Source organism: Falco punctatus (genome assembly GCF_963210335.1).
Source record: "Falco punctatus genome assembly, chromosome: 3".
NCBI lineage: Eukaryota > Metazoa > Chordata > Aves > Falconiformes > Falconidae > Falco > Falco punctatus.
The window spans coordinates 111,869,023-111,893,551 of record NC_137582.1 but is presented as its reverse complement, the minus strand read 5'-3'; the positions used below and the strand labels follow the sequence as shown (position 1 = coordinate 111,893,551).

At 45.9% G+C, this 24,529-nt stretch overlaps 3 protein-coding genes across 7 annotated transcripts in view; 1 reads left to right on the top strand and 2 right to left on the bottom strand.

Moving 5' to 3' along the window:
* CLCN6 (chloride voltage-gated channel 6) overlaps positions 1 to 24,529 on the top strand; it is a 73,426-nt gene that overhangs the window by 15,007 nt on the left and 33,890 nt on the right. For 2 of the 5 annotated variants that reach the window (XM_080380822.1, XM_080380821.1), the window contains exon 23: positions 324 to 4,335. The exons of 2 other annotated variants lie outside the window; for them this stretch is intronic. In XM_080380822.1, the coding sequence (XP_080236948.1) occupies positions 324 to 404 (81 nt within the window). In that variant the 3' untranslated portion in view covers positions 405 to 4,335. Of the gene's footprint in view, positions 1 to 323; positions 4,336 to 13,768; positions 14,623 to 24,529 lie in introns of those variants that run through there. One more of the 5 variants, XM_080380819.1, reaches the window with a different exon arrangement.
* On the bottom strand, positions 10,737 to 13,762 carry LOC308061222 (natriuretic peptides A). The gene is made up of 3 exons (XM_080380873.1): positions 13,089 to 13,762; positions 11,275 to 11,560; positions 10,737 to 11,014 (listed from the first exon to the last, which is right to left on the bottom strand). Exons 1-3 carry the CDS (start codon positions 13,206 to 13,208, stop codon positions 10,998 to 11,000), a joined length of 423 nt encoding a protein of 140 aa, XP_080236999.1. The 5' UTR covers positions 13,209 to 13,762; the 3' UTR covers positions 10,737 to 10,997.
* On the bottom strand, positions 14,818 to 23,975 carry LOC308061220 (uncharacterized protein). Its single transcript, XM_080380868.1, has 2 exons — positions 18,071 to 23,975; positions 14,818 to 17,942 (listed from the first exon to the last, which is right to left on the bottom strand). The coding sequence occupies exons 1-2, from the start codon at positions 18,179 to 18,181 to the stop codon at positions 17,562 to 17,564; spliced, it is 492 nt and encodes a 163-aa protein (XP_080236994.1). The 5' UTR covers positions 18,182 to 23,975; the 3' UTR covers positions 14,818 to 17,561.

The following is a 24,529-nucleotide window of genomic DNA, read 5'->3' as shown; positions in this document are numbered from 1 at the left end:
ATGATGTCTAACATGGACAGAATTTCTCTTCCTAGGCAGGGGTAACTTCTGCTGTGGCCATACACGATAGCAATGGTTAAGCTGTCCGTTTGGGTGTAGTTAAAGCAGTGTCTTGCCTGTAGATAAGTGCTGGGAGAGGGAGGGGCATTGGTTTGTTGAGATTTGAACTTGAACCCACTCAAACTCAGCATTGGTGAAGAACTGCTTGCAGGTTCCCTCTTTTGGGGGATTGAAAAGAACAGCAGCTCTACCATGCACGCCTCTTAGTGGCACATTTGTGGTACTGACTTGTATCTTTTTTCCTCTTTTCTTCCTCTTTTAAGATTGTTGGGATAATCACTCGGCACAACCTGACCCACGAATTCCTGCAGGCAAGACTGAGACAACACTATCAGACCATTTGATGCCCCTGCCCACCCTGCCCCACTGTTGGTGTGGCTTCCTCCCTCTTCCAAGCCTGCACACGCGCTCGCATTCTGCTTGGACCCCACAAGGCCCAAGACTTGCCGTTTGGCTTCTCACATGCATATCAAGCCTGGGGAGCTGGAAAACATCTTGCTAGCCAGAGAATTAGAGGAGCTGCCTGAGTCCAGAGCTGTTGATTGGTCTCAGGCACTTGGTTGACCACTCTTGATCCAGGTTTTTTCTTTTCCCATGCCCTGGTTATCTCCTTTCATCAGATGTTGTCCTGACACTGTACATTCCACTATTTTGTTCCATTTTGGTTTTACTTTTTTAAGGATTGGAAAAAAATATCTAGCTCCACTGTGTCCCGTGCAGAGAACTGCAGCATCTTTTCCCTGTCCTCCTGTATGTCTCCCTTTTCCTCTTCCTCCCTTGTTCCTGCAACTGTTGCCTTATTTGTGTGAGAAAGGGGTCTCTGTAAAGGCCAAGAAGAGGTACTGAAGTTTGCAGTTGTGAAATAGCTGCTCAGGAGGATGTATTTCCTCAAAAGTGGTATTAAAAAATCCAGCTCTTTGGAAGTATACTTCTCTTTGCGGGTGCTCTAAGTTGCCTGTGTCTTTCCGCTCTGGCTTCATGTGTTCCTACTTTCTCTCCTCCTTTCATGGGGAAGTGTCCCTGCTGTGATGTTTTTGACAGCAGCTGACTTTTGAGGGCAGCTCAGCAAATCAGGAGTTCAAAACAGTTCGATTCCAGTTACTCTTTGGGATTATAAATATTTAATACATTTACAGAGCATCTCGGAGAAGGAAGATCTCTTTCCATGTTAGCTGTTGCAATTATCTCCCTGTAAGAGACTCTTCTAAGGCACTTTGTGGCACTCCACTTTGTCACTACCCTGACACTCCTGCATTTCTTGGCATTTGTAGGCACTTTGTCCTTGTGATCCAACAGCGAGAGCCTGGGACACCTTTCCAGCTAGGGTTGGAGACCAGGGAACCCCACATCCCCAGGGCATGGTGAAGTGTTGCTTTCTGGAGGCATATAGAACTGATGCCCTGTCTCTGGCTTGGTTGAATTATCTCTGTGTCATGAGAGGAGCTGGTGTAACTTCAGGCTGCCATACAGGAGCGATACTTGGTGCTGGTGACTTAACAAGCAGGATCTGCTGCGGGGTGATAAGTGGGGCTGTCTGTGCTCTAAAAATGCTTGGGATAATGTTTGGAACTGCTACAGCTGAATATCTGTAAGGGTAAAATGCACACTTAGAAGCTAGTTGCAGCCAGTTCACTGCTTTAGCAGGTACCATCCTGGCCAGCACCTGTATTGTTCCAGCAGGCACCTGCCTTCCTGAGTTTTGCATACAGATAACCCTCAGTGGGAAGCCAGCATTGTGCCTCCAGGGGCTGCAGAGCTGATTGGCTTGATAAAGCACAGAGCATTCTCTCAGCCTGGAGACTGGGCCTAGTAACTTGGGGAATGCACACAGCCTCTGAGCACTCCTGTTAACCTGTTGTCTGCCATAAGGAGCTAGCTAGATGAGAGCTGTGGCAGAAGGAAATGGAGCATTATTGTAGTTTTTGAATTCAAGAACTCATCTGAAGATTTTCCTGACTAAGTCTGAAGAAGTTGTACCCTTTCCTTACATGTGTCAAAATGCAAAATCTGTTAAAACAGCCTCTTTGAGTGACATTGTAGAAGCTGATTGTTCCAGGGCACTGCTCTGCAAAGTGCTGGCTGCCAAGCCCTACTACAGTTAGGGTTAGGAGGAGGTTTTGTGCCCAGGTCATCACCAGCCATGGTCTTGATATAGGGCTCTGAGTCACTGGAACTCTTAAATGTTCATGGAGTCTTTGCAGTGCAGGTAGTTGGTAGACAGATGTATTCTCTGGCTGTGCTTGCAGTAAAGGCAGCTGAGTCATGGGAGGCTCTTGACTTTCGTCCAGCAGATGAGAGGAAACTTGGTCTTACAAGTGGTTCCTGAGGCCAAGTTTTAGGGTAGAATTTGTCCTTGTCATACAGTGCATGACACGGCTCGGTTGGAAAGTTTGATTTTAGCAAAGCTGTTTGTAAGCACTTAGATTTTAATTTTTGTTCCTCTCCATTCACATCTGGAGGCCCTTTTTTCACTTAGTGTTCTTTCCCACCTGCTGCCTCATTAAGAGGGGAAGGGCGGATCTGTGTTTGTTTTTAAGAATGTATTTATACCATTTCCTCAAAGGCAAGAGTTGGCTGTGGTATGTGCAATGGCGGTTGTTGCAAAGGAAGCTGTGTGTCTCCCAGGACCCTCTGTTAACTACAGCCACTCTCCAGCACTGCTTGAAAAGTGACCTATCTATAAAGAACAGGGAGTATGTTTGTTCTTTTCCCTTTCTTGCTCTGGAATTTGCAGCAAAAGCTCTTGTCTCCTCCACTAAAATAGTTTTGCTGACTTCTGAATATCCTAGCTCCATTTCACGTAAGTCACACAAGCTCTTAAAGTTCCGAGAGTAAAACGAAGGTGTTTTCCTACAGCCAGTATCCATGTTGTGCCTTCAACCTGGGCTTCTTGGCTGGGACAGGTGTAGCATGTTCTTGAGAGCATATGAATTGTCATTGGCTACTGCTTTGAACTCGCAAGTCCTTTCATTGTGAGTAAGGATGTTTGTTCTCTCTGATTAGTCTCTGCAGATGATTTCTAAAATGCCTGTGTTCCCTGAGCTCTGGTCTTGCACTGAGCTATTTCAAGTAACTTTCAGCACCCTTTTGCACTTCCTGAAGCTGGACTGCAAGTTTGAAATACACTTCTGTTAACCTGCCATTCATTCAAAGGATTTGTGCTCATGGACAGTTACAAATCACAAGAATCCTGCTTTGATGGGATTTTAGATCACACTAATGTGGAATTAACAATCCCATATAGTCAGAGCACTTGTCGAGGATGCCCCGTGTCTCACCGTTTCTTCTTATTCTTGTTGAATGATTGTGTGGAAGGTTCCTTCTCTTCCTGTGCATGAATAGGGCTCCTTAAGATTGTTTGCCTTGAGCTGGTCATGTCCTATTTTATTTCTGTACACAAATTGCAGCAGTGTATTTTGCTGCAGGATGTCTTGTCATGGCTACTGAGGCCTGGAGTTAGGCAATCCAGGCAGGACAGGCTAAAAATCTTGTCAAGGTTTGAGCACCAGCTGCGCTTCCCCATGAGAAAGCCACTTGCCTTCAGCCTGCTGTCAGCACCATCTGTTCTGCCTGTGCATCTATCAAATGTTCCAGCCGGAAAACACACTCCTTCCGTAAAGAAGTTTTAAGTGAGGATGGTGGATGACCCTGTCAGCTGCTTCAAAGGGAAATCTCAGTGTGCAATCGCTGTTATGTAGCCTGCAGGAAGGGAATTACAAGTTCATCTGATGTTTGGAGATGCAGCATTTCCCTTCTGCTGAGGACTGATGCAGAGGGGCTTGTGTTGAATCAGTCTTTTCCCACACTTTGATCACTTACTTCCTTTCTTACAACACACTAACTGCTTCTACTCGGGCTCTTGTGGCTTAGTGATTTACCAAGAAAATTACTTCTAACATAGGTGCCTGTAACCTTTAACTCAGAGCAACACTAAAGGAGTAGTAACCAAGAACTGGATTAGTATTGATGGCAAAAGTTAGGGGGTAGTATGGGGCATTCTTCCCTGCCTCATGGTTTCCTGTGCAGTGTTAATTATGCAGTTTTGACTTGTTAACTTACTGTGAGCCATTCCAATGGTAGCAACTTACCTTTCCATTTGGTTGTTTTTTTGCACTGTTTTTTGTTATGAAATGATGTAAGCTAATTCCACAGTGTATATAAATTGTATTTTTTTTTAAATTTGTATAAATATATTTTTATTTGAGCTATGGCACTTGGGAAGTATTCATGTAACCATAACATGTCTGAGAGTAAAATGTTTGTGTGTCTCCTTCAGCACTTTCAAGGCCTTTTGATGTTTCTAGTGTTGTCTTACTTTTGCCCTTTTGTTACAACAAAACTAGTAGAACATGGCAATATCCAAGAGCACGATTTGAGGTAGATGAGTAGTTGCTGTTTATGAGCTGTCTGGATCTAACAGTTTGTGCAGAAGGTGCTCTGAGGCAGGGCAAAGATAGGCACGGGTGTAATCCTTCAGGCCGTGACCACTGTTCTCTCACAACAGCTGTTTAAAAGAGGGAATTACCAACTGTTTGATAATGAGCTGAATTGTGCACATTGTGCTAGAGGCTGCTTTTCTTAACTAAGAACTCTTGCTTTTCCCCTCCTTCCCAGTAAGTGAATGAAAGGCTTTGAGTGCAGTATTGCACCTCACGTTTTACAGATAACTTCTCCAGGATGTGAAAAATCTTAATTCCATCTTTAGCTTTTATTTAGTTTGTGGCTATCTTTCCTGCCTTATCCTGCTGTCTACCTTACAGGAAAGAACTTGTGACAATTTTTGAACTTCCATCACATGCTTACAGGCCAAAAATCTAAGTACAGTCTTTGAACACGGCAGAAATATCTGACCCAAAAAACTCACTGCTTTTCCACGTTTGTGCTGTTTTTCTGGATCAGGTAGCAGTGTTGTACAGGGCACTCTGATGTACTTGAATATGAAGTTAGCTAGCTGCTTATCTGGCTCCTGCCCTCAGTCTCTCGCTTGGTGTGTACATAATGATAGGGAGAGCCTGAAATAGATAAAACCATCTGATGGGAGGGGATGGCAGAATGTCTGTGTTTGGGAGCTAAGTAAGTAGTGCCATGGTGGTCTTAAGCTGTGCTCCTAGCAAGGAATCAGGGTAAAGAGAGTCGTCAGGAGAAAAGAGCGGGGAAAACTCCGCTCGAGTTCTGCTCCTGCCTTAAGTCTTAAATGCAGTAGTGTAGGAGGGAATGAGAGAAGAATCTCTTTCCTAAAATTGAGGTACATCAACTGCCACTTTAGCATAACAGCAAAGGAGATAATAGACTGTCTGGTCTTTCATCTACTTTCTCACCTCCTACCCCTGAAAAAAGAGGGTGGAAGAGCTGTGTCCATGGTTACAGAGATAGCTTGACAATTTGGTGTAATGGCAATTTTCTTGCAGCCAAACCTACTAAAGCAGCCAGCTGGCGTGATGCAGGTACAGACACTTGGTTTTAACCTAGCTTTAGGGCTGCTTTGGTTGTCAAGATTGTATGCAAGGTCATTCCTAATGCAGAGAATAAAAGCAGTAAAGTTTCTTGCCAAGAGGGAGAGATCAAAAATAGTTACAAATGGTGGTTTGTCTTGCATTTTTATCGTGGGTGATAGGGGTGGTTACTAGAAAAGCTGTGTAATACATTTATGCTTAAAGCAACAGACTGCATGTTTAGATTAAAATCTCTTTCTTCTGAGGTTTACAGACTCAGTAAACCCAACCATGTGTCATGATCACTGTACCTGTAAACTGTGCATCTGGCAGAAGAACTTGGGTGTTGTCGAGTGAGATTTTTTTTTTAATTATTTTTGTTTTGCTTTGCTGGCAGGGTACAAGCTGCCTACTTTAGCACGTCTGCATACACATACAGGTGTGTACCGTGCAGCACGCACAGGAAGAAACAGCGGATGGCTGCCCCGAGCTTTGGCTGTGCTTGTGTGTAAAATGAGAGAATGAAGCTGCTCTTCTTGTCCAGGGTGCTGAAGCGCTTTTCAGCGGCCATGGAATACACGCAGTGTCTTCAGCTTCCACTGTAGCTTTTCACATGCAGTGTGCGAAAAAGCTTGTTCATAGCTGGAATGAGACGGCAGTGAGTTCCACCACCATCTGGGAAGTAAGGGGTATCAGTCTGTGAGGTTTAGACGCTTAAAAGTAAGCAGGATGTCCCTTTCTCCAGGCTGTTTCAAAACAGAAATAAACAGGCAGAAATAAAAGCATGAGTCACTGTATGGGCCATGTATGGTTTAACACACATTTTAGTGATTCTTAAGCATCTAGGAGCAGGAGACTGGAACCCACATATACCAGTCTGAATAGATGAACACAAAAAACAGTACTGTGTTGGAGAACTCCTGACTAACAGAAAAGACAGGACAACCCTGCGACCCTTGCTGACTCCCCCAACAGCTCCTTAGTGCTTATACTAGAAAGTATCACCGTGGGATGGTTGAATTTACACATTGATTTTTACCTTTCTTTTGCTTCTTCCCATTTCCCAGCATTGCAGGCCTGGCCCTAGCTGCCTTCTCACTACCTTTGACTTTCTTAAAATTTTCCCTTCTCCCAGTTCTGCTTCTTTTTCTATACAGGATTCTGCTGGTTTTCCAAGAGAGCATTCAGGAGATGGGAAGGTAGGGGGAAGGTCTTACAAATCTTCCTCCCTCTGTGGTTACAACTGCTTAGAGGGGGACTAATGTGCTCAGAATTCTTTGAGCTAGGAACTCCAGTCGAAGTAATTCCTTTTCATTTCATTCAGATAGGATGATGGGAAGGCTGGCCTCAGAAACTGTTACAGGCCATAACTGAAAAGGACCAAAAGGCAGCAGTGGGTTTGGGTTGCCATCAGTGAAGTACAAGAGCCCATCCTGTGGTCATAATTTCTTCCTGCCTTTTTGTTTTGCTCTGATGTTTTCCTTCTCACTATGAGACTGATCTTGAGACCTTTCTTTATGTTTGCAACCACAGCAGGAATAAGACTCAAAGAACAAAGCCCACTGCATTCTATCACTTGCTGTAGTAAGGAATTGGGGATTTCAGCCAGCAGAAGATTCCCTTTTAAAGTCTTTTGTCCATAGCAGCTGTCACTGGAGTGGCAATGGTTCAGTTCCAGCAGGGAATGACAGCACAGGGACATCTGCTGCAAGAAATGTTCTTGATTTGTTCCAAGATGTTTCACAGCTCAAAGGTGTGACAAAAGCACAGGAAAAGATCCTCCTTCCTTATTTCTCAGCAATGCCTCTGGACTTTTCTTTCTTGAGTGTAAAAATTAAGACAAGTGTTGGACAACTGGGTGCCAACCATCTAATGGGAGCTGTACCTCTGGGTGAGCATGTGAGAGACTTGGGGAGAGGCTGTTCTCAGCATGGCAGAGCTGTCAAAAGGCTTTCTGCTAGCTGTATGATCATACTGCTGGTAGCCTCTGTCTTTGGGCATGGAGCCAGCGTACTATCATCTGTAAAGAGTTGCTGCCTAGGATGACTGCAACACACTTATTGAGTAGATGTCAATCAGCCGAGGCCTTTGGGGGCCAAGCTTCAGTGAAAGTAAGTCAAGCAAGATGGATATGGCCAGATTGTTATGCAAATTGGCACAGCTCCACACCTCTCTGCAGCAGCGGAGGACGTGTCCTATACTTCATGTATGATTTCGTAGAGAAACAAAGCAGTGGTGACAGCTCCTCTTGGCTTTCTTGCCTGCAGACTGGGATTTCTGTGAAGCATGTCATCTAGTGGGAAGCTGGAAAGGGATAGTGCCATGTCTGAGGGGGGAAAGAAACCCTCAAATCTAATTTGCAAAAAAACCCCACACCAGCCAGACCACTTTTCCATCTGAGTCTCCTGCCTTACGGTGTGCATGAAGCATGCTAGTGTGATTATTGTATTTCAAAGTTCAAAGGAAAGAAAGCTGCTGAATTACGTGCCGCCAGTCAGCATTACTGCCAGAAGCTATTAGGAAGTATGAAGTCTGGCATTGCAGGAGGTGGCAAATGTCATTAGAGCTGGGTGGAGAGTGTTAGCCTGGTCCTTCTCTGATCCCGCTGGGATAGTTCTTCCTTTGCACAATGAGCATGATAGCACTTGCATGCATCTTAGATGCTGTGTTGTGGGGGTTGATTAAGGTTTATAAAGTACTCTGATGCCTGACAGGGAGGGCAGGATTTCAGGACTCTCTTTTCTATAGGAACCCTCTTGGCCACAGGATTTCTGTACCCTCTTTAGAAGGCAATTAATGCAGCTCTGGAAAGATATTTAGCTTTCAGATGTCCTTGCTTTCTCCATAAGCAGTGGGCTGCTTTTGGCTGAGTGCTTGTTTGGGACTGACTGTTCCAAAGACTGTTCCCTGCTCTCTCTGATCCAGCTCTCACAGCAACAGTGGTAGCTTTGCATGTTCTTGGGGGTGATGCTCATTGTCTGTACAGCCGATTGGGACTAGGTTTCTCTCATTCAGCTTTTGCAATTGCTTGTTTCTGTGTGAAGTCCTATTCTGACCTGACTGTGAGATTTCCCTGGGGCAGCTTTACAGCTCAGTGTGTTTATGGGAGTAGCAGTAAAAATCCAGCCACAGAGATGCTTTTTTCCTAGATTGCCGACTCAATTAGGTTCTCCCAGACCACAGGGTCTATTAACATGCTGTCTGCAAGCCAATACAGACTTGTTCCACCCGGAACTGGCTTGCTGTTAATACTGGACCCACCTGGCTTTGGGTCAGGCAGTACCAACTCTTCTTGCCATTTTTAGCACATTCCACTGAACTAATTAGTGTTCTGTGCCTTGAGGGGCAGACAGGGAGGGACAATTTACAGTGTCTATGCAAGTTTTGCTTGACTGGGTAAAATTTGGCTCCAGCAAGGGCTGTTATTGTTAGAGTACGAGGACTGTTTTTACTGTCCTTCATAGCAGCACATGGGAAGTCAGGCTGTTGCCCATTGCTAGTGTGGAAGGATCCATGTTTGTGTTCCTGTCTTGCTGCAGCAGGAAACAGGAGACTGCAGGGCTGTTTGCACAGCCTGTTGGAGAAGACAAAGCCTCATTGTCCTCATGAAGGCTTCCCAAAGGGTGACTTCACACCACCTGGATTTGTGAAACCATCTCTTGAGTAAATGCAAAGTCACTGTAGCTTTTCACTGCAGAGATGACTCATGGTAGCTGCTGGGAATCTTGACCTGTGAATCAATTCTCCTGCCAGGGAAACCTGTGTGGGCACTGTCGCACAGAGTGTTTTATCTTTGGCTGGTGCTGCTGCAGGAGAGGCTGTGACATGTGATTTGTACCACACTAGCTGTTGTTTCACATCAGAGTGGAGCAAAATCATTCCCTCAGAATAGGCTTCTGCTCTTCTTCCTAGGGAGGAATCACAAGGCCCAGAGTGGTGGGTAGCATGCAGGTTCCTCTCAGAGGCCATATCAGCAGCACAGGGAGTGACTGGGAGGGCAGCTTGTCAGAAATGTGATGTGTGACATAAGCTCTGTTAAAGTGGGTACAGCAGCCTTGGCTGTAAACAGGCCTGTGCAGGAGTGGTGTGCCATTCAGCACTCAGACTTACAGTTTCACTGTGGCTGTGGTTGCTGAGAGCTGTTGTCAGCAGCTGTCATGGCTCTGGCACATCTGCCTCCCCATAGCCTATTGTGACCAAGTACTGTTCCTCTCCCTGTGTGCATATGCATAAGCCAAGTCATAATTAGACTTCTGCTGCAGCTGAGCCTGTCCTGGCGCTGCTGTGTTCTTAGGCCTTGAACGAGCTTTCCAGGGTACTTGAGTAATGGGCACTGGGAACAAGACCTAAAATTAGATGTGCAAAATAATGTAGTTTCTAGTGGTATGTGCAATCACAGGACAGTTGCGTTGAGCCTGGGCTCAGTGCCATTGCTGTGGCGATTTGGGAATTTGTGGTCCTTGGGGTGCTAACTGGATGTGGTCTTGGCAATATAACCCTATTTGGGGTTGGGGAGAGAATGAAGTTTGGACCAGATTCAGATCATAGTTGTGAAACCTAGCTACAAAGGTTTATAGGAAACCTGTATCAGACTTGCAGTGTTCCCGTTAGCCGTGTTCAGAACAACTTTATGAAGGGCCGTACCCAGAAAGTGATAAATGTTATGTACAAGCTGCTTTGTAATTGGAGTGATCCCATCTGCCGTCACATGAGAAATACCGTGATAGGATTCCAGCCCATTGAGGACCCATCAGGAAACACTGGGGATTGGCACCTCAGCCACATGCAGAGTGAGACAAGACACAGTTAATGTATCTTTCTGTTGATGCTTGTAACCTTTATTTGGTTAGTGCTAGAAAGCATATACAGTGAATTCCCTTTCCTCCCTTTGGTTGTGGAGTTGTTCTCCCTTTGAAATTTGTGGAGTGTTCTGATTTTTCTTATTTCTTTTCATGTAAATTTTGCTTACATGAGGGATTTGTGGCAGTTTCCTTGACTGAATAATCTATAGCAGCAAAAGGACTCTCTTGTTACTGAAACACTGTCTAGAGGAGGACTCATGTTAGTCTTTCAATGTTGAGCAAGCTTTTTTCCTGCTAATCTGTTATAATTTCTTAGTGCAGGGGGAAAAAAAACAGTGAAAAACTCGTTTTCATTTCTACCAAGTTCATATTTTCTCCATCTCGTGTAAGATTGATCCAGCCTTGTGGGTACTGGAGTACCAATAAAACATAGGCTTTTGACTGTAGGAAAATACAAGAAATTTTAATGGAACAGACAGGAGAGAGGTCCAGCATAGATGTCTAACGTGTTAGTTTTATTTAAAGATGGTCTCTTGGTGCTAGAGTAAGAAATGTTCTTTAAAAAACATCAAATAAATAAATAAATAAATAAATAAAAATAGGAATAACTTTCTGTTGAAGAGCGTAGAAAGCATCCGGCTTTCATCTTGGGAGGAACGGGTACTGTGAAGCATTCTTCAGAGTAGGGGCTAGGGAGGTTGTCCTAATTCTTCCTGGAACCTGCAAGCCAAACATGAAAGAAGTGTTACTAGAATCTGTTTTTCTCTCAGTATAAGCAACTGTTGACAGCAGTGCTTTTACCTAGCAAATCAATAGATGCAGGTTTTCTTTTGAAAAAACAGTACTAGCTTAAATATTAGGTTAAAATTCTTTCTTGTACTGTGTCTTAATAAGGATTTAAAAGAGAACCTGCTCCTCTCTTGTCACACAACACAGATGCAGTCTGTTCTATTCAGTGAAATGGCTTAGCCGGGACTCACCATTGCAACCCATTCCACTCAGGGAGCCGATTCTATCAATTCTCCTCCCAAAGCAGCCAGAATCTCTCATCATCCTGGGCATCTGCAGTCCCCTCAGTCTCTTGAGGAAGGAGTCCCTGTAGGACACAGGGGTGATGGGTGCTAGCCTAGCTTCAACTTTCTGGTCATCACTATCATCTATGAATTCTGGTGAGATCTCCTCCTGGGGTTTGGGCTCTTGCAGGTCAGGATTGGACTCCAGGGCTTCAATCATTGCAAACTTATCCTCCAGTCTCTCCAGCAGAGCCTACAAGAGAAGGATTAATTTCATGAAACTTCTGGTTTTGTGGTAATTTGCTAGCTCTTCCAGTCACCCAGTTCTGAATTCATCAATGGTCCCATAGCCAGCCCTAGGGAGACCATCAGGGTTGCTGGTGGTACTTGAGCTCTTTCCTCTGCAGTAAATCCCTGTTCAAATTAATTCCACCTATGAGTAGCTCTAGCTGAGAGCTGAATGCAGCTGCTTGCCACTAAGCAAGGTTAGAAGAGCTCTTGGCAGAGGAAAAAAAAGCAAGGTCCAAGTTGCACAGGGAAATACAACTCAGCCTGCCAATGGTACCCAAAGTACCTCTGAACCCATAGTCCACTCCCATGTTCTCAGCAGTTGCCTGCAATGCTACTTGCCAGCAGTTGTTTTTCTCTTCTTTCTTTTGGCTAAGACCATCTGCTTGTTTGTCACCCTTGGCTATTTCAATGGACGTTACTTGGAGAAGCTCTGCCCCTGGAGTTGCCGGATTGATGCTCCTTAAAGTAACATCCATATCCCTGAAAATAGCTGTACGCTAAATTTATGTCTGCTATATGACTTCTTCCTGGGTGCCATTTTCTGTAATTTTTAAAGCTTTGTGTAACAGGGAACAGGTAACCTCCTCAAGGGCAGCTCAACCAGTTAGAAGAATCTAATTGTCCATCTCTAGAAGTAGGGTGAAGAGGAGTGAGCCTTATGGCTTGCTTGACAGTGAATGCATTTGGAAGCCACTCTTCTCAGCTAGCTGCTGAAAACAGCCTAGAGGTGTGGGGCAGTTTTAGCTTTGGCTGACACTGTCCTAATCATCTTAAGCAGTTTGTTTGCAGGATCTGATGCCGTGTCACTGGTACCAGTCCAAGAAAAGGTTTGATCTTTCAGACTTCACCTTGCAAGACTGAGTCTTAAGTTTGTATTAGTCCTGCAACAGTGGATGTCCTCTACCATTCATTAAAATATGCACCTGGTAATTTCATACTTTTAGAAGCTTTTCTGGTTGAGTCACACTTAATGATCATACTATTCCTCTAGCAACTTTTCTAAAAGCTTGACTTTGCATGCTCCACTTCACCTCATCTCCCATGCACATGCAGCCAGTTAGTTCTCTTAAATCCGCAAAGCTAGAAGCCGTCCTGCTTCACTGTTCCTGCCATTTAGTGGGGTAAACAGGAGCCCACCTGAAAGTTTTCTATTTGTTCTTATAGAGCTACTGAGATGATTTTTTCCCTCTCTGAGACTTTACTCTCAGGAATGTCGATCTTTAAGAGAAAAAGAACTGAAAACCCAAAGCAGACATCCCACAACATCAGAATTTTGTTTCCCACTGCTACCCAGGAGATCAAGTGAACCCAGCACTAGAGGATATTGCTCTATAGAGCTTCTTTGAACCCCTGTGAGGAACTGAGACTTTGTACCTGGCATGTGATCACTGATGTGGCTATCCGATCATGCGAAAGAAAGGCAAAAACGCCACCTCACACTCTGCTAAGCACCCCAAAACTTTAACCTTGCAAAAGGAGAGAGTCCTCACCTCCATGCTGGCCAGTTCTTTGGCAGGGCTGAGGCTGTAAATAGGGTTGGCTCTGCTGGACTGAAGTTGGATGAGCAGCAGCAAGAAGAAGCCGCAGGAAAATGAGCCTTTAGTGTCCATGGCGCTGGGTTTGTTGGGAATAGGAAAGTTCAAGCTGTCTCTTCTGAGATGTTTCTTCAGGTCTCTCTCTTCCTTGTTGTATCCTCTCTCTTCCAAAGCTTGTCTTTTATACTCTTTGGGTGTGATCTCTGCTTCCTAGGTTATCAGTGGATTTATCTGGGGCACATTCCAGTCCCACTGCAGGCATGCAGCTCTGTCAAGGGAAGATTCCCTTTATTAGCTGTCATTAGGCAGCAGCTGCTGTTGCTGAGGAATGTATGTCACAAGTCAGTGATTTCATGTCACTCCCCCTCCTCTTGATACCAGGCGCTGTGATTACATAGTCCAGTTGGAAATTCTTAGCGATTTTCTTTCAAGAGACCCCTATGGTCAGATTTACGGAGATGGGAAACGACCCTGAAACTGCTTTAAACGCTGCTCAGTGAGCAGCTTTCCACAGGGAAATTGCCTTTTACAGATAAAAACAATAGGCTTTTCAGATGAGTCTTTGATGAAGAGTAAAGGCTGAAGATAAATCTACTTTTAGGACACCTAAGTTGTTGTGCACACTTTCCTTCTAGATACGGAATATGCACAGCCACCACATACCGTGGAGTGTGCTGGAAATCCCAGGTTTGGGACACTTCTCTTTTCCCATTTCTGTTGAGGTGGTATCACCGTTGAGACTTTGTATGTTGCCAACAACAGAGGCGCCCTGATCTGCACCTCAATACAGACGGTAACTTCTAGACTGACTCCGCAGGGACATCGAGTACCTCCAGCCCCCTCGACAACTTCGGCACCGTTGAAAAACACTAGCCTTTATTAACAGCTAAACATTTAAATCAATGGGATTTCTTTAAACATCGATGGTAAGACTTGCCCCCATATCAATAAAATTTAAAGAAGAGATGATCAGATTCAGCAATAATCTTCTTGTACCGTCATACAAGAAAGCAACTTGCTCGGCGAGAACTTTAGATAGATGGTTTTCATTGTTATTCAGCAAAGGTATCAGAATTTGGCCCCAAGGAAGAATGAACAAATTTGTGTATATGGGTATTTTGGGAGGGGTTAAAATTAAATGTTTTGTTTAATATATTTAAAAGTATTTATTTGTTTCTTTGAGAGCTAAAGTTTTCAGGACTAGCTAACAACTGCCTATGCTTAAATGAGAAATAACAAAAATGCAGATTTCCTGCAAATTCCTCTTCCAGCATTGCCTTTGTGCGTATAGTGCAACTAAAAATTGTTTTTACAGAACTGCAGAAGAGTTCTAAATAGTCAAGTGTATTGCTTACCCTGCATTTTCCTAACATTTCTTATTATTCTAAATTGAAACAAGAATTAATATATAAGCATGTTGAATATATCAGTCTAGTAATAATTTGTTGACTTTTAAAATGAATATAAATCTTGAAAGAATCTCCTGAGTACAGTTTCTTAATAAGAATAGAACAATAAAATATTTCTTATGTCTTAAATTAACATGGTGTTTGTGTACAAATGTGTGCACACGCTGTTCACGTGATCAGCTACCAAAATTATACTAGAAAGGACATTCTCAAGGTTGTGAAGTCAAGCTCAAAGGCTACTTTTTCCTAATATAGCCTGAAGTCAGCCCAACTCTGCATGTGTCCTGATGAAGCCCTTTATTATAAGAGCACTCCCTTTTTTTCACTAATGCTTTCTTTTTTCAGTACATGGAGGCAGTACTCATTTTCTGTATTATTGTATGTCTCAACACATCCTTCCTTTGTGTTATAAGAAAGAACTAAGATCCTGATAGGTTTGTTTTTGTTTTTTTTTAATTAACACTCCATACTGCAGTGTCTGTATAATTCACTACTTAGTTACAAGTATTATCTTAATACTGCTCTTGGGTGTGTGTATGTGTGTGTTTGTGTCAGGGCATAATTCCAGTTTGTAAACTGTGACGCTGTGAGAAAATAGTTATTCATTAATATTGAGTGTCCAATTTAAAATACCTAGGATCTGTTATTATTTTAATTTTTGTTTCTTTGCTTTCATACCCCTTCCCCTCCCCCCGTTAAGTATTCTCTAGTGCTGTCTCTGTGCAAAAATGTTCTCTGTCATTTGGTCTGAGTTTTGCCTGATAGCTCAGCACATCTGTAAAGCAACCTCTGGGGCACAAACCCAGCTGCAAGAAATTGAGGAACATGGTATCAGTCATAGGCGTGAAATATTTAGCTTTGAGTGACCTGTCCCTGTGAAACAATGTAATATTCTAGGATTGCATTCAATAACCTGGACCCAGAGACACTCCTTTCTTTCACTGGTTTGTTCCTTTTCCATCTTCCATATTCTACAGCAGATAAATGAGGTGTAGGTGTCTGCTTTCAGCCTTGGCAATGCTTTTCTAAGATGGGGAGATTTTTGTCCACTGTTTCACGTTGTATGTATGGAAGTATGTATATGGGATAAAATGGCTGACAGTCACAGTAGCTACCGTATTTTCAAAGCAAAATTCTGCCCTCTGTTATCCATCTCACAGTTCTGCCAGAGCAAATGGAGTGTAAAAATGTCAGAACTCAGCTCATCACTGTTGAAGCCATAAAGCTTACTTGTTTGTTTGCTTGTGGGGTTTCAATATCATCACTCTGGCAAGATTAATAAGAACTTCAGGCTTTATGGCCCAGCAATGGATAGTCAAGATCCAGGCACTGGCCATTTGCCTAGTGAAACCCCTGTTGGGAGCCTTAGCAGCGCAGCAGGTTCTTATAAAAAGCGTACTGCGAGTGGTTTTAGAGTTTGGAAGTTGGCACATTTCCCCGGTATGGGTATGGTTGCTCAGAGCAGAGAGTGAGAGCACCACGGGTGCTGCTGGCAGCCCTGTGCATGGAACCCGGTGAGCAGGGGGATGGTACATGGATGGAGCTGAGGGTGATGTTGCCCCTTTCCCAGCGCTATCATGAGATGTCCTTAGTTTTCAGCCGTGTAAGGTTAAGGACTGTAAGCTTAGGTGCTAGTGTCATGTGGATTCCTTCTGCTGAAAGATCTGTCCTAACTGATGCCACTACATGCAGCACATCCTTCCAGTGGTATCCATTCTGCTGTTGCCATTTTGCAGCTGGAGAGTGCTAGGGTGTAGCTGAGTCTAAGCAGCCTTGGTAGTCCTGTTCAGAGGAAAAGGCTGGATTTGGGTTCCTTTCATCTCCCAGTGACTAAACCCTTCGACAAGACTGTGCTGTAGCCCACTCAAGCTCTCTTTCTCTGCCTTGCAATTCGGTTAAAGAAGGAAATGAGGAGACAAGGCTGTTGGTGTGGGAAACAGGAAAATGTCATGATGTCCGGTGCGGGGCATGCAGCACCGAGATCATAGGACAGGCCGTGCTGCAGTTGATGGCTGAGTGGTGCCTCACTTTTTCCATGGGGGGGAAGCTTACGGTCATCCCAAACATGGGTTGTTTCTCCCGCTGATGGTGATACATTATCTCTGTGATACTCTCCCTTGCTTTGCCGGGCTTCCCAGGTCTGGCACAGGCAGCGCCCCGTCGGAGCTGGGTGCCAGGCGGCCCGTGAGCCCCTCTGCCGCCTCGGGGCTCCCTGTGCCGGGGAGGCCGGGGGTGGGGGGGCTGCGCCGGGCCGGGGGGGAGGGGGGGCTGCGCTGGGCCCTGGGGGGCTGCGCCGGGCCGGGGGGGGCTGCGCGCCGGGCCCGGGCCCTGGGCAGGCGGGGGGCGGCGCTGCGCGTGCGGGGCGACCGGCGTCTGTCCCGGGTGCTGAAGCCTCCGGTCCCCGGCATCCGCTGCCTTCCCGTCCGTCCGGGCCCCCGCGCCGCCCAGCTCCGGCGCTGCGACCGGCGGGCTGGCCCCGGACAGGGATGTGATTAACCCCAGGCCCGGTGCCCACCTCTTGGAGGATTCACAGCTCGCAGTAGTGAAGCTGTCAGGAGAGGCATCCCTGCTCACTGCCACGGGCCCAGACCTGGCATCGGTGCCTGGCAGTGCCTTTTCAGTGCAGCACTCTCTGCTCGTTGTCCTGGAAGGACAGCCATCCTTCCTGATGCTGCGACCCTCCGGCAAAGGCTTGTCCAACCCGGTGGGACGCTCTGGCCAGGGTCGGGACCGAGCCCTGAGGGCAGAGGGAGAGGAGCGCTCTGGAGGGGATTGCTGTATCTCCTGTCCGTGTGCTATGCCGTGACCGTAAAAACACTCGCAAAAGGCAATGCAGGCTTTGTAGAAAAGTTTATTGCTCTGTACCCCACCGCCGCGGGGGCTGCGGGCAGCCTGGCTGCTGGACACTGGCCTGGAGGCGCAGGAACCGCGGGGGAGCCCGTCCCGGCCTCAGCTTCTCCCTCTCCTCCAGAAACCTGGGCGAGAAGGGCAGAGCGCTGCTGGGGCCGCGCCGGGGCCTTCAGCCGGGGGCAGCGGCTGCCCCGGCCGCCCCGCTCCGCCCCCGCTGCCCGGCGCCGCCGGCCCTCACCCGGCACCTACGGGCGTTGTGCTGGCTGCAGCCCAGCGCCGTCTGCGCGCCGATCCGCTCCATCCTCGTCCCGAAGCAGCCCGAGAAGTGTCTCCGCCTGTGGGAGGAGAGGAGGCTCCTCCACGGGCTCTGCCCCTCCGCCGGCTGGCGAGGGCCTGGCACCGGGAGCGGGACACCGGGCGGGCTGCTCCCCGCCCCCGGGGCGTCCCGCTCCGACCCGCCGTCTTCAGCCCCGGCCACCGGTTCGTCTTCCAAGCCCGGTTCCCCCTCTTCCTCCTCCTCCCGGAGCTGCCCCAGCGCCTCCAGCAGCTCCTGGGGAGGGAGGGAGAGGGGAGGGGCGAGGGCCGCGGCGGGGGGACCCGAGCCCCGCTCCTGTCCGCTTCGCCCCGGCGGGACGGGGGTGGCCGCCCCGGCGCCCCGGCCCGCCCCGGCCCCGGTACCTGCAGGGACAGCAGCTCCGCACCGCGCTCGCCGCCGGCCGGCTGTGCTCCAGCCCATGGCAGGGCGAGCAGCAGCAGCGAGGCCCCGCAGCACAGAGCCGGGAGCTGCATCCTAGGCCTGTCCTAATCCTGTCCTAACCCGGCTCGGCACCGTGGCGCTGCTTTGCCCATGGATGCCTCTCCTTATATCCCCACTCTCTGCCCAGAGGGAGCTCAGCTGCCTCCTGCCAGATCCCCGCAGGAGCCTCAGTGCGCACTCTGCCCCCCGGCTTTGATAAGGGAGCTGGTTACAACTGGTCCCACAGGTGACCCTCCAGGAGAGGGGGGTCCCCTGCATGCAGCAACTCCTCCAGAGAGAGAGAACTGCCCTGAGTCATCCCCTCCCCTCCTGGCAGCACTCATTTTCCCAGTGATTTCCTCCCCCTACACTCTTCATCACTGTTAGGTAGAAGCTGATGCAGTGAAAGGACCTTGCACTTTCTGCCTGTTTGCTCTGCCTCACATCTGCAGGCATGCAGGAGCTCTGAGCTGGCCCAAGCAGGGCGCTGATTTCCTCCAAGGGCATCATTTCTCTTCCATGGGAGAGAGAAGTGGGGGGAATTGGAAATTGTCCTGTCTGCAGCAGCTCCCAACTGCCTTTTTTCCCAGTACACATATTTTTGTGCTGTGTGAATAGACCATGTCCTGAGATTTGGCTTTAGGCGATCTTCCTTGCAAGTTCATGTGATGGTTCTTGACTTCCTCAGTCATTGTCTGCAAGCCCTTCCCTCCGTAGGTAACAGGCACTAACCTTTTAGTGGCCTAAGTCTGCCCTGAGCAATGGCATAGCTGACCGCTTTGCTATAAACTTCACTTGCTCTCCAGCCACGCGTTGGCTACAGCGGTGAATCAGTCCCCACCTGCTCCTGACATCCCACCATCTTTCCCATAAATGATGGTGTTTTCTGGCCCCCACAGCTTGGGCTGGAGTGTGAAATTCTGATGGAACAAATGTTCTTTCTAGAAAGCCCAGGGGCCTTGTGCCAAGAAAGAGATTTTGTAGCTCTTTGGATTTAGACTCCCGAGATAAAAGTCTCTGAATTACCAATTTGGCACCTGTAACAGGCAGACTGTTTGTATGAAACTTTCTCTTATTTTGCCTCAGAGCTTTACAGCAGTTTCTTATTAACTTTCAGTAAAACTTTCAGCATCTCTCCTGTGTGAGTGGCAAATTTCAACTATAAATGAGTACAATTTCCACTGATCCTGGGGTGCAAGTCAAGATGACCCTGTTAGATCCTTACAGACGGAGTGCCAGAACCCATGATGTCCAGCGGGAAGAGCAGCAGACAGGGTTCTTTCAATCACTGCCTGGGTAATATTAAAGCAGTTACACTGAGAGTCTGCCTTCTGCCCTCCTTTTTTGCTTAGCCAGTACACTCATAAATCTCTCTGATTTCACTTGATATGTACCAGTTTCTGCTTGGGCCTTTGTTTCAGAGATTGTCCTAAGGCTCAGCAAAGCCAAACAAAGCCTTTCCTCTGAGTTCAGAGGGTTTTGAACCAAGCTGTTGTGGACTTATTACTGCTAGGTGCTGTACGAACAAGCAGCAATATACATTATGTTTTTACATCTCCTTTCTCCATTTTCTTGACCTTCTGTTCCACAAATCTACCTACAGGTGACATAATTTATCTTAGAATGGAAGCAAACTAGCAGTGTCAGCTGTTGTGGGACAATAATCTCTGCATTCAGAAGTCTTGACAGTTGGCAAGTGGTTCTGTTTAAAGCATCAGAGCAAAGAAGAATCTGGCAGAGAAATGAGGTGCATGTTTTGAATGTATGGTACATGACCAAAGGAAGCTTGTGTCAGGTGGGAGTGTTATGTTGATACAGAATGAGAGCAGATAGCTAAGGTAAGGATGTGCATCATCTTCAGTTTTGTGTCCTTTACTAGACAGGAATGGAAAGGGATAAAGCAGTAAAAGTGTATGGGATCTGTCTGATGACCAAGGGAAATAATACAATTTAGCCCTCTAATAATAAACTAGGCAGAGCAATCTTGAGTCTTGGATCAGACCAAATCTTGATTGCTGCCTAACATCACTTATAAACAGGTACCCTTAAAGCAGACACATTTGAGAAAGATATATGTATGTTTCTTTCTGTTTAGGAGGGGTTTTATTGCAGGCTTTTCTCCTCAGCAACTTCTGTAATCCCAATCTGTAAATTCATGCACTGCTGTTTAGTGGAGATGGAAATGACACAGCTAGAGATGAGCTTCCGCCATCTGACTGGCATGCTAACTTCAAAGGTTGCCTTTGATGATTTAAATGCTAATAGAACCCAGCAAATTACCTGCAGTACAAACACACCTGGCTTCAGTCCTAGGGATCTAATTATGGAGTCTTTTATGTGAAATAAATTGTTCTTGCTTTCTGAAAAGTGGCTTTAAAAATATTCACACAAAATGCCAGGTGATGGGATGGCACATTACTGGCTCAGGCTCTGTGGAATTTGCGTTCTTAGCTGTTTCTTATTCATCTTCTGTAGGATTCCGTTCACAAGCGCTCACAGCTCAGTCTTCAACCTCCTCTGACCCCTGTTATTTTATCTGCAAATAATTTCAGTGACTCACAGTTTATCTTAGTGTAGCTGAGTTTGAAAACAGGCTGAGGATGTTCAGGAAACAAACTCCAGTAGCCCTTCATTGGAGTTTCAGTGAAACTGCATTATCCAGAAACTTTTGTGCCTATGAGAATGTGCCTGTTCCTGGGATTACTGAGAGCTGGGAGCAAGCTATCAGACCCAGGATTATCAGGAAGGAGACTGTAACCTTCCCATTAGCACCAACTGCCACAAGATGCTAGCTCTTCATTGTTTGACACCATAATGTCCACGGGCTGTGTGGATTACCCATAGAGGTTGCACCTGGGCCAGCCCCGGGGCTAGCATGCCTGACGAGGCACTCTATGTAAGAAGGCTGGGTGCTTCTTGTCGTGTTCCCACAAGTAAGGATGTCTGCTGCTTCTGAGCTTGAGTTAGTGGTATAGAGGGAAAAGAAGTGAAAAATCCTTTTCTGACTGTATGAAGGTGCGTTAAGTTAGAATAATGAATCAGAAATCTCTTTGCTCATGTTTGTGTGGGGCAGAGGTCTTTCTATGATGGAAGCTACAGCAAGGGAGAGTGTTATCTGTATGGCCCAGCAAGACTCCAGACTTCCAGGAGAATTTTTCTGTGAATTACTCTGGTCTATGGGGCTCCATCTAGAAAAGCTGTTCACACTGCTCAGACTGTAGTGTTTCTTTTAAGACACGCATAGCTTGTCTGCTGATATGTGAATTATGCTGAACACTGATTTATTCTTTAATCCTTCATTCTTGGTTTTAATTCTTTATCTGTTTGCTGAAATCCTTCATTTTCTTGTTGCTTTGCTCAGGAAAGGCAGCACAGAGTGTAGTAAATTCATTATATGGACTATTCCATTGTTCAAGAGCTTGTACGCAGGGTTGCCTATGTAAGTGATGAGACTACTCCTGCCAGCGAGTGTCTCTTTAGGATATTTTCACTGTTGCTGCTACTTTGTTATCAAAGTTAACTTAAACAGCAGAAGACTTAACAAAAACTGTTAACTAGAGAAGCCTTCAGGATATGTTGTTGAATTTTTTGCTCAGGAGTTCTGTTGATAGCCTTGTAACTACTGGTCTGAGGAGAGAAAGATTGTGAGGGATGGAATAGCCATAGACAGGTAGAATTAATGGTAGTTTCCAAATGTACAAGAGATTGGAAGGGTAAAAGATTGCAAGAAAATAGAGATAGAAGCTGTTGGTAGCTTGTGCAAGGGGAGCGTATCTCCATTAACCAGTCATTCTGTGCTTTCTGCTGTCTGATAGTCATCTCTTAAGTGTAGAAACGTGTGTTTATGAGCTTGTACTGATGTCCTTCATAGAGGCAGTCTGTGGCATCAGGATGGAACTATATATTGAAAATAGCATGAGAGAAGAGCAAAGTTTTTCTAATTTGGCTCTTAATAGCTCCTGGGTCATCTTTGTTCTATGGGAATTGTGGTTAAAAGGAGCAGAACCAAATCACAGAGTTTAAGCGATTGCAGCAGGCCCAGAAACTAGACCTCTAGCTGCTCTGTGCAGACAGGCTTTCTTAGGGAGAGCTGGACTGCCAGAGATTCAGAGCACGTGTGGCTAGAGGGTTGCTGATGAACTTGCTTTGCATAGATGTTTGTGCTCTGTTGCAGTTTACATCCAGGGGTCCTGTTAGGAATAGGCTCGCTACCAGAATATTTTCTTCCAGGAACATCTGTCTTGTGGGCAAGAAAACGGGAGGAGTACAACTGTGTAGCCCATCTGTCCGCTCCAAGCAAAAGGCTGGAAGTGAACAGCTGTGCCTTCGTTTGTGACCATCTATATAGACACTTGTGTGAGCAGCCTTACTGATTTCCATGGAGCTGCTTGTGGAGTTCTGCTCCCATCAAAATCAGGATAGCACAGGCATGATCTTGGCAAACCAGCCTTCATACAGAATTCCTTTGTCTCAGGGTGTTTGCCAAGTAGTTGTTCTCTGATTTGTTCATAGTTAGATTCAGTGAATACTTGGTTTTCTTAAAAAATAGAATGGTCAGATACTTCTTTTTTTAGTAATCTTGAATTTTTTGTTGGAAAAATGCTTGCCATATCTGGGTCTGCCTATGGAAGAGGAGGATGCCCTTGAACTTTCTTCAAAGAAGGGTAGCATTTATTTGGATGAGATATACTAGTAAGAAACAATTGTTTTCCTGTGTCAATGGCAGATCCAAATGCAGCGTAACAGCTTTCTACTGGTGTCGGCTAAAACAGCTACCCGTTTAGTTCAAATTGTGGTGGTCAAAGACTTGCGACTTTGTGTCCTGGTTTCTGATTACTTTTTTGTGAAGATGTCTATGTCAGCCTTGTTCCTGTTATAAGGATGTTTAGATAGTAATAACTTCAGAAAGGTTCTTTTGGTAAAAAGGAGGACTTGTTTATTTGTGTGTCATGGGTTTTTGGGGTTTTTTTGGCCAGAAAGTAGCCCTCTGAAATGCTTCTCAATTCTAGTGGTTTGTGTCTAACTGCAAACCGGGGCACCGTTTCAGTTTTGGGAATGATACATGAAAGAATCACAACAACGGCTTGAGGCAAATTCACCAAATTATGGAAAGCAGTTTATTATCTGTGACTTAATGAGACTTGTTTATTTATACATGTAGTACACAAACAGTGTGAATGCTTTTTGTAATTTGATTTCAGATAGATGTTCACAAGTTATTACTCTGATACAAATAGGCAGTACGGCAATGGTATATCCTATTGGCCAAGTAATTCGGGGGAGAGGTGAGGTGCAGTTTGCTCAGTACATCGTGTAGTAGGTGGGTTGGTGGAGCCAATGTGAGTAAGGGCTGAATATCTCCCTGAAAGGTAACAGGTCCTTCGAAACCTCAGCCAGTCCTGTCAAGAAAGCAGAGGAATAAGTAAAAGAAAGAAGGGGTCAGGATTTCGCACATGGAAATTAACTGATTTCTTGCTGTTCTAGGGCCAGGTTCAGCTCCACTGTTCTGCTCAGGGTTTCTTTGTATTGACACAAGCGTCCCTGGGGAGCTGGTGAAAACCTTTCTGATTTGGCTTCTGTGACAGAATGAAATGCATACAGCCGACTTGGAGAAAGGAGTGAAAGCAGGTAAAGCAGAGATGTGGCATTCACAGGTTTTAAGTATATATCTGATGACAGTGAATTCTGAAGAGGGTAAAATTAGTAAACTGTGTTTGCGATAAGAGGGTGAAAGTTACTTTAAGGCACCGTTTCCTTAAAGCTGAATTAAATCTGCTCTTCTGCATATTTGTGCAAGTTATAGACAAACACACAGACCACCTGCCTCTGGCTTTCTCTTACCATAGTCAGCAGTTAGCATCCCAGTCCACTCAGTGACCCAATTCTGTCCAGCTTGACACCAAAACAGCCCCTGGAGAGGCCTTGGTATTTACGGGGTGAATTCCGGAGGTCACTGAAGAACCTCTGGACAGCACTATCACCCATGGACATGCCCTCAGGCTGGTCCCTGGTGTTTCGGGTCCACTGGGATTCAGTGTCTTGCTGATCAAAGGCACCTCTTGGGATTATGCTGTCTTGCTCATGGTCTCTGTCTTCTGAGACCAGGGGATGCTCCAGGTCTTCATCTAACAGTTCAGACATACGCTGAAAGAAGGAAAAGGTAGGTGGTGGAGAGGGAGGAGAGGAGAAAAAGGAGGGATTCTGGTAACTCTGTCAGTATTTTTGTATAAGCCATGCTTAGTGCTAAGTTTGGAGAAACTTATTTTGAACGTTTTTCAAAAGCTGAAAGTACCGAAGTGATTTCTGAAGCTGATGATGGTTATCTTTAGTTTCTTCTCGCTTACCAGGGTGCTTTGAGCTAACACTGTGTGCTCTCTCAAAATGTTCTAAGGCTCTATGCT

What these genes read in the sequence shown, in the direction of transcription:
- LOC308061222 (XM_080380873.1), bottom strand. Translation starts at nt 13,208, where the DNA reads ATGGACACTAAAGGCTCATTTTCCTGCGGCTTCTTCTTGCTGCTGCTC. An exon ending in AAGAACTGGCCAGCATGGAG is followed by an intron (nt 11,561 to 13,088) that starts GTGAGGACTCTC and finishes CTTCTCTTGTAG; the next exon opens with GCTCTGCTGGAGAGACTGGA.
- LOC308061220 (XM_080380868.1), bottom strand. Translation starts at nt 18,181, where the DNA reads ATGCAGCTCCCGGCTCTGTGCTGCGGGGCCTCGCTGCTGCTGCTCGCC. An exon ending in CGGAGCTGCTGTCCCTGCAG is followed by an intron (nt 17,943 to 18,070) that starts GTACCGGGGCCG and finishes CTCCCTCCCCAG; the next exon opens with GAGCTGCTGGAGGCGCTGGG.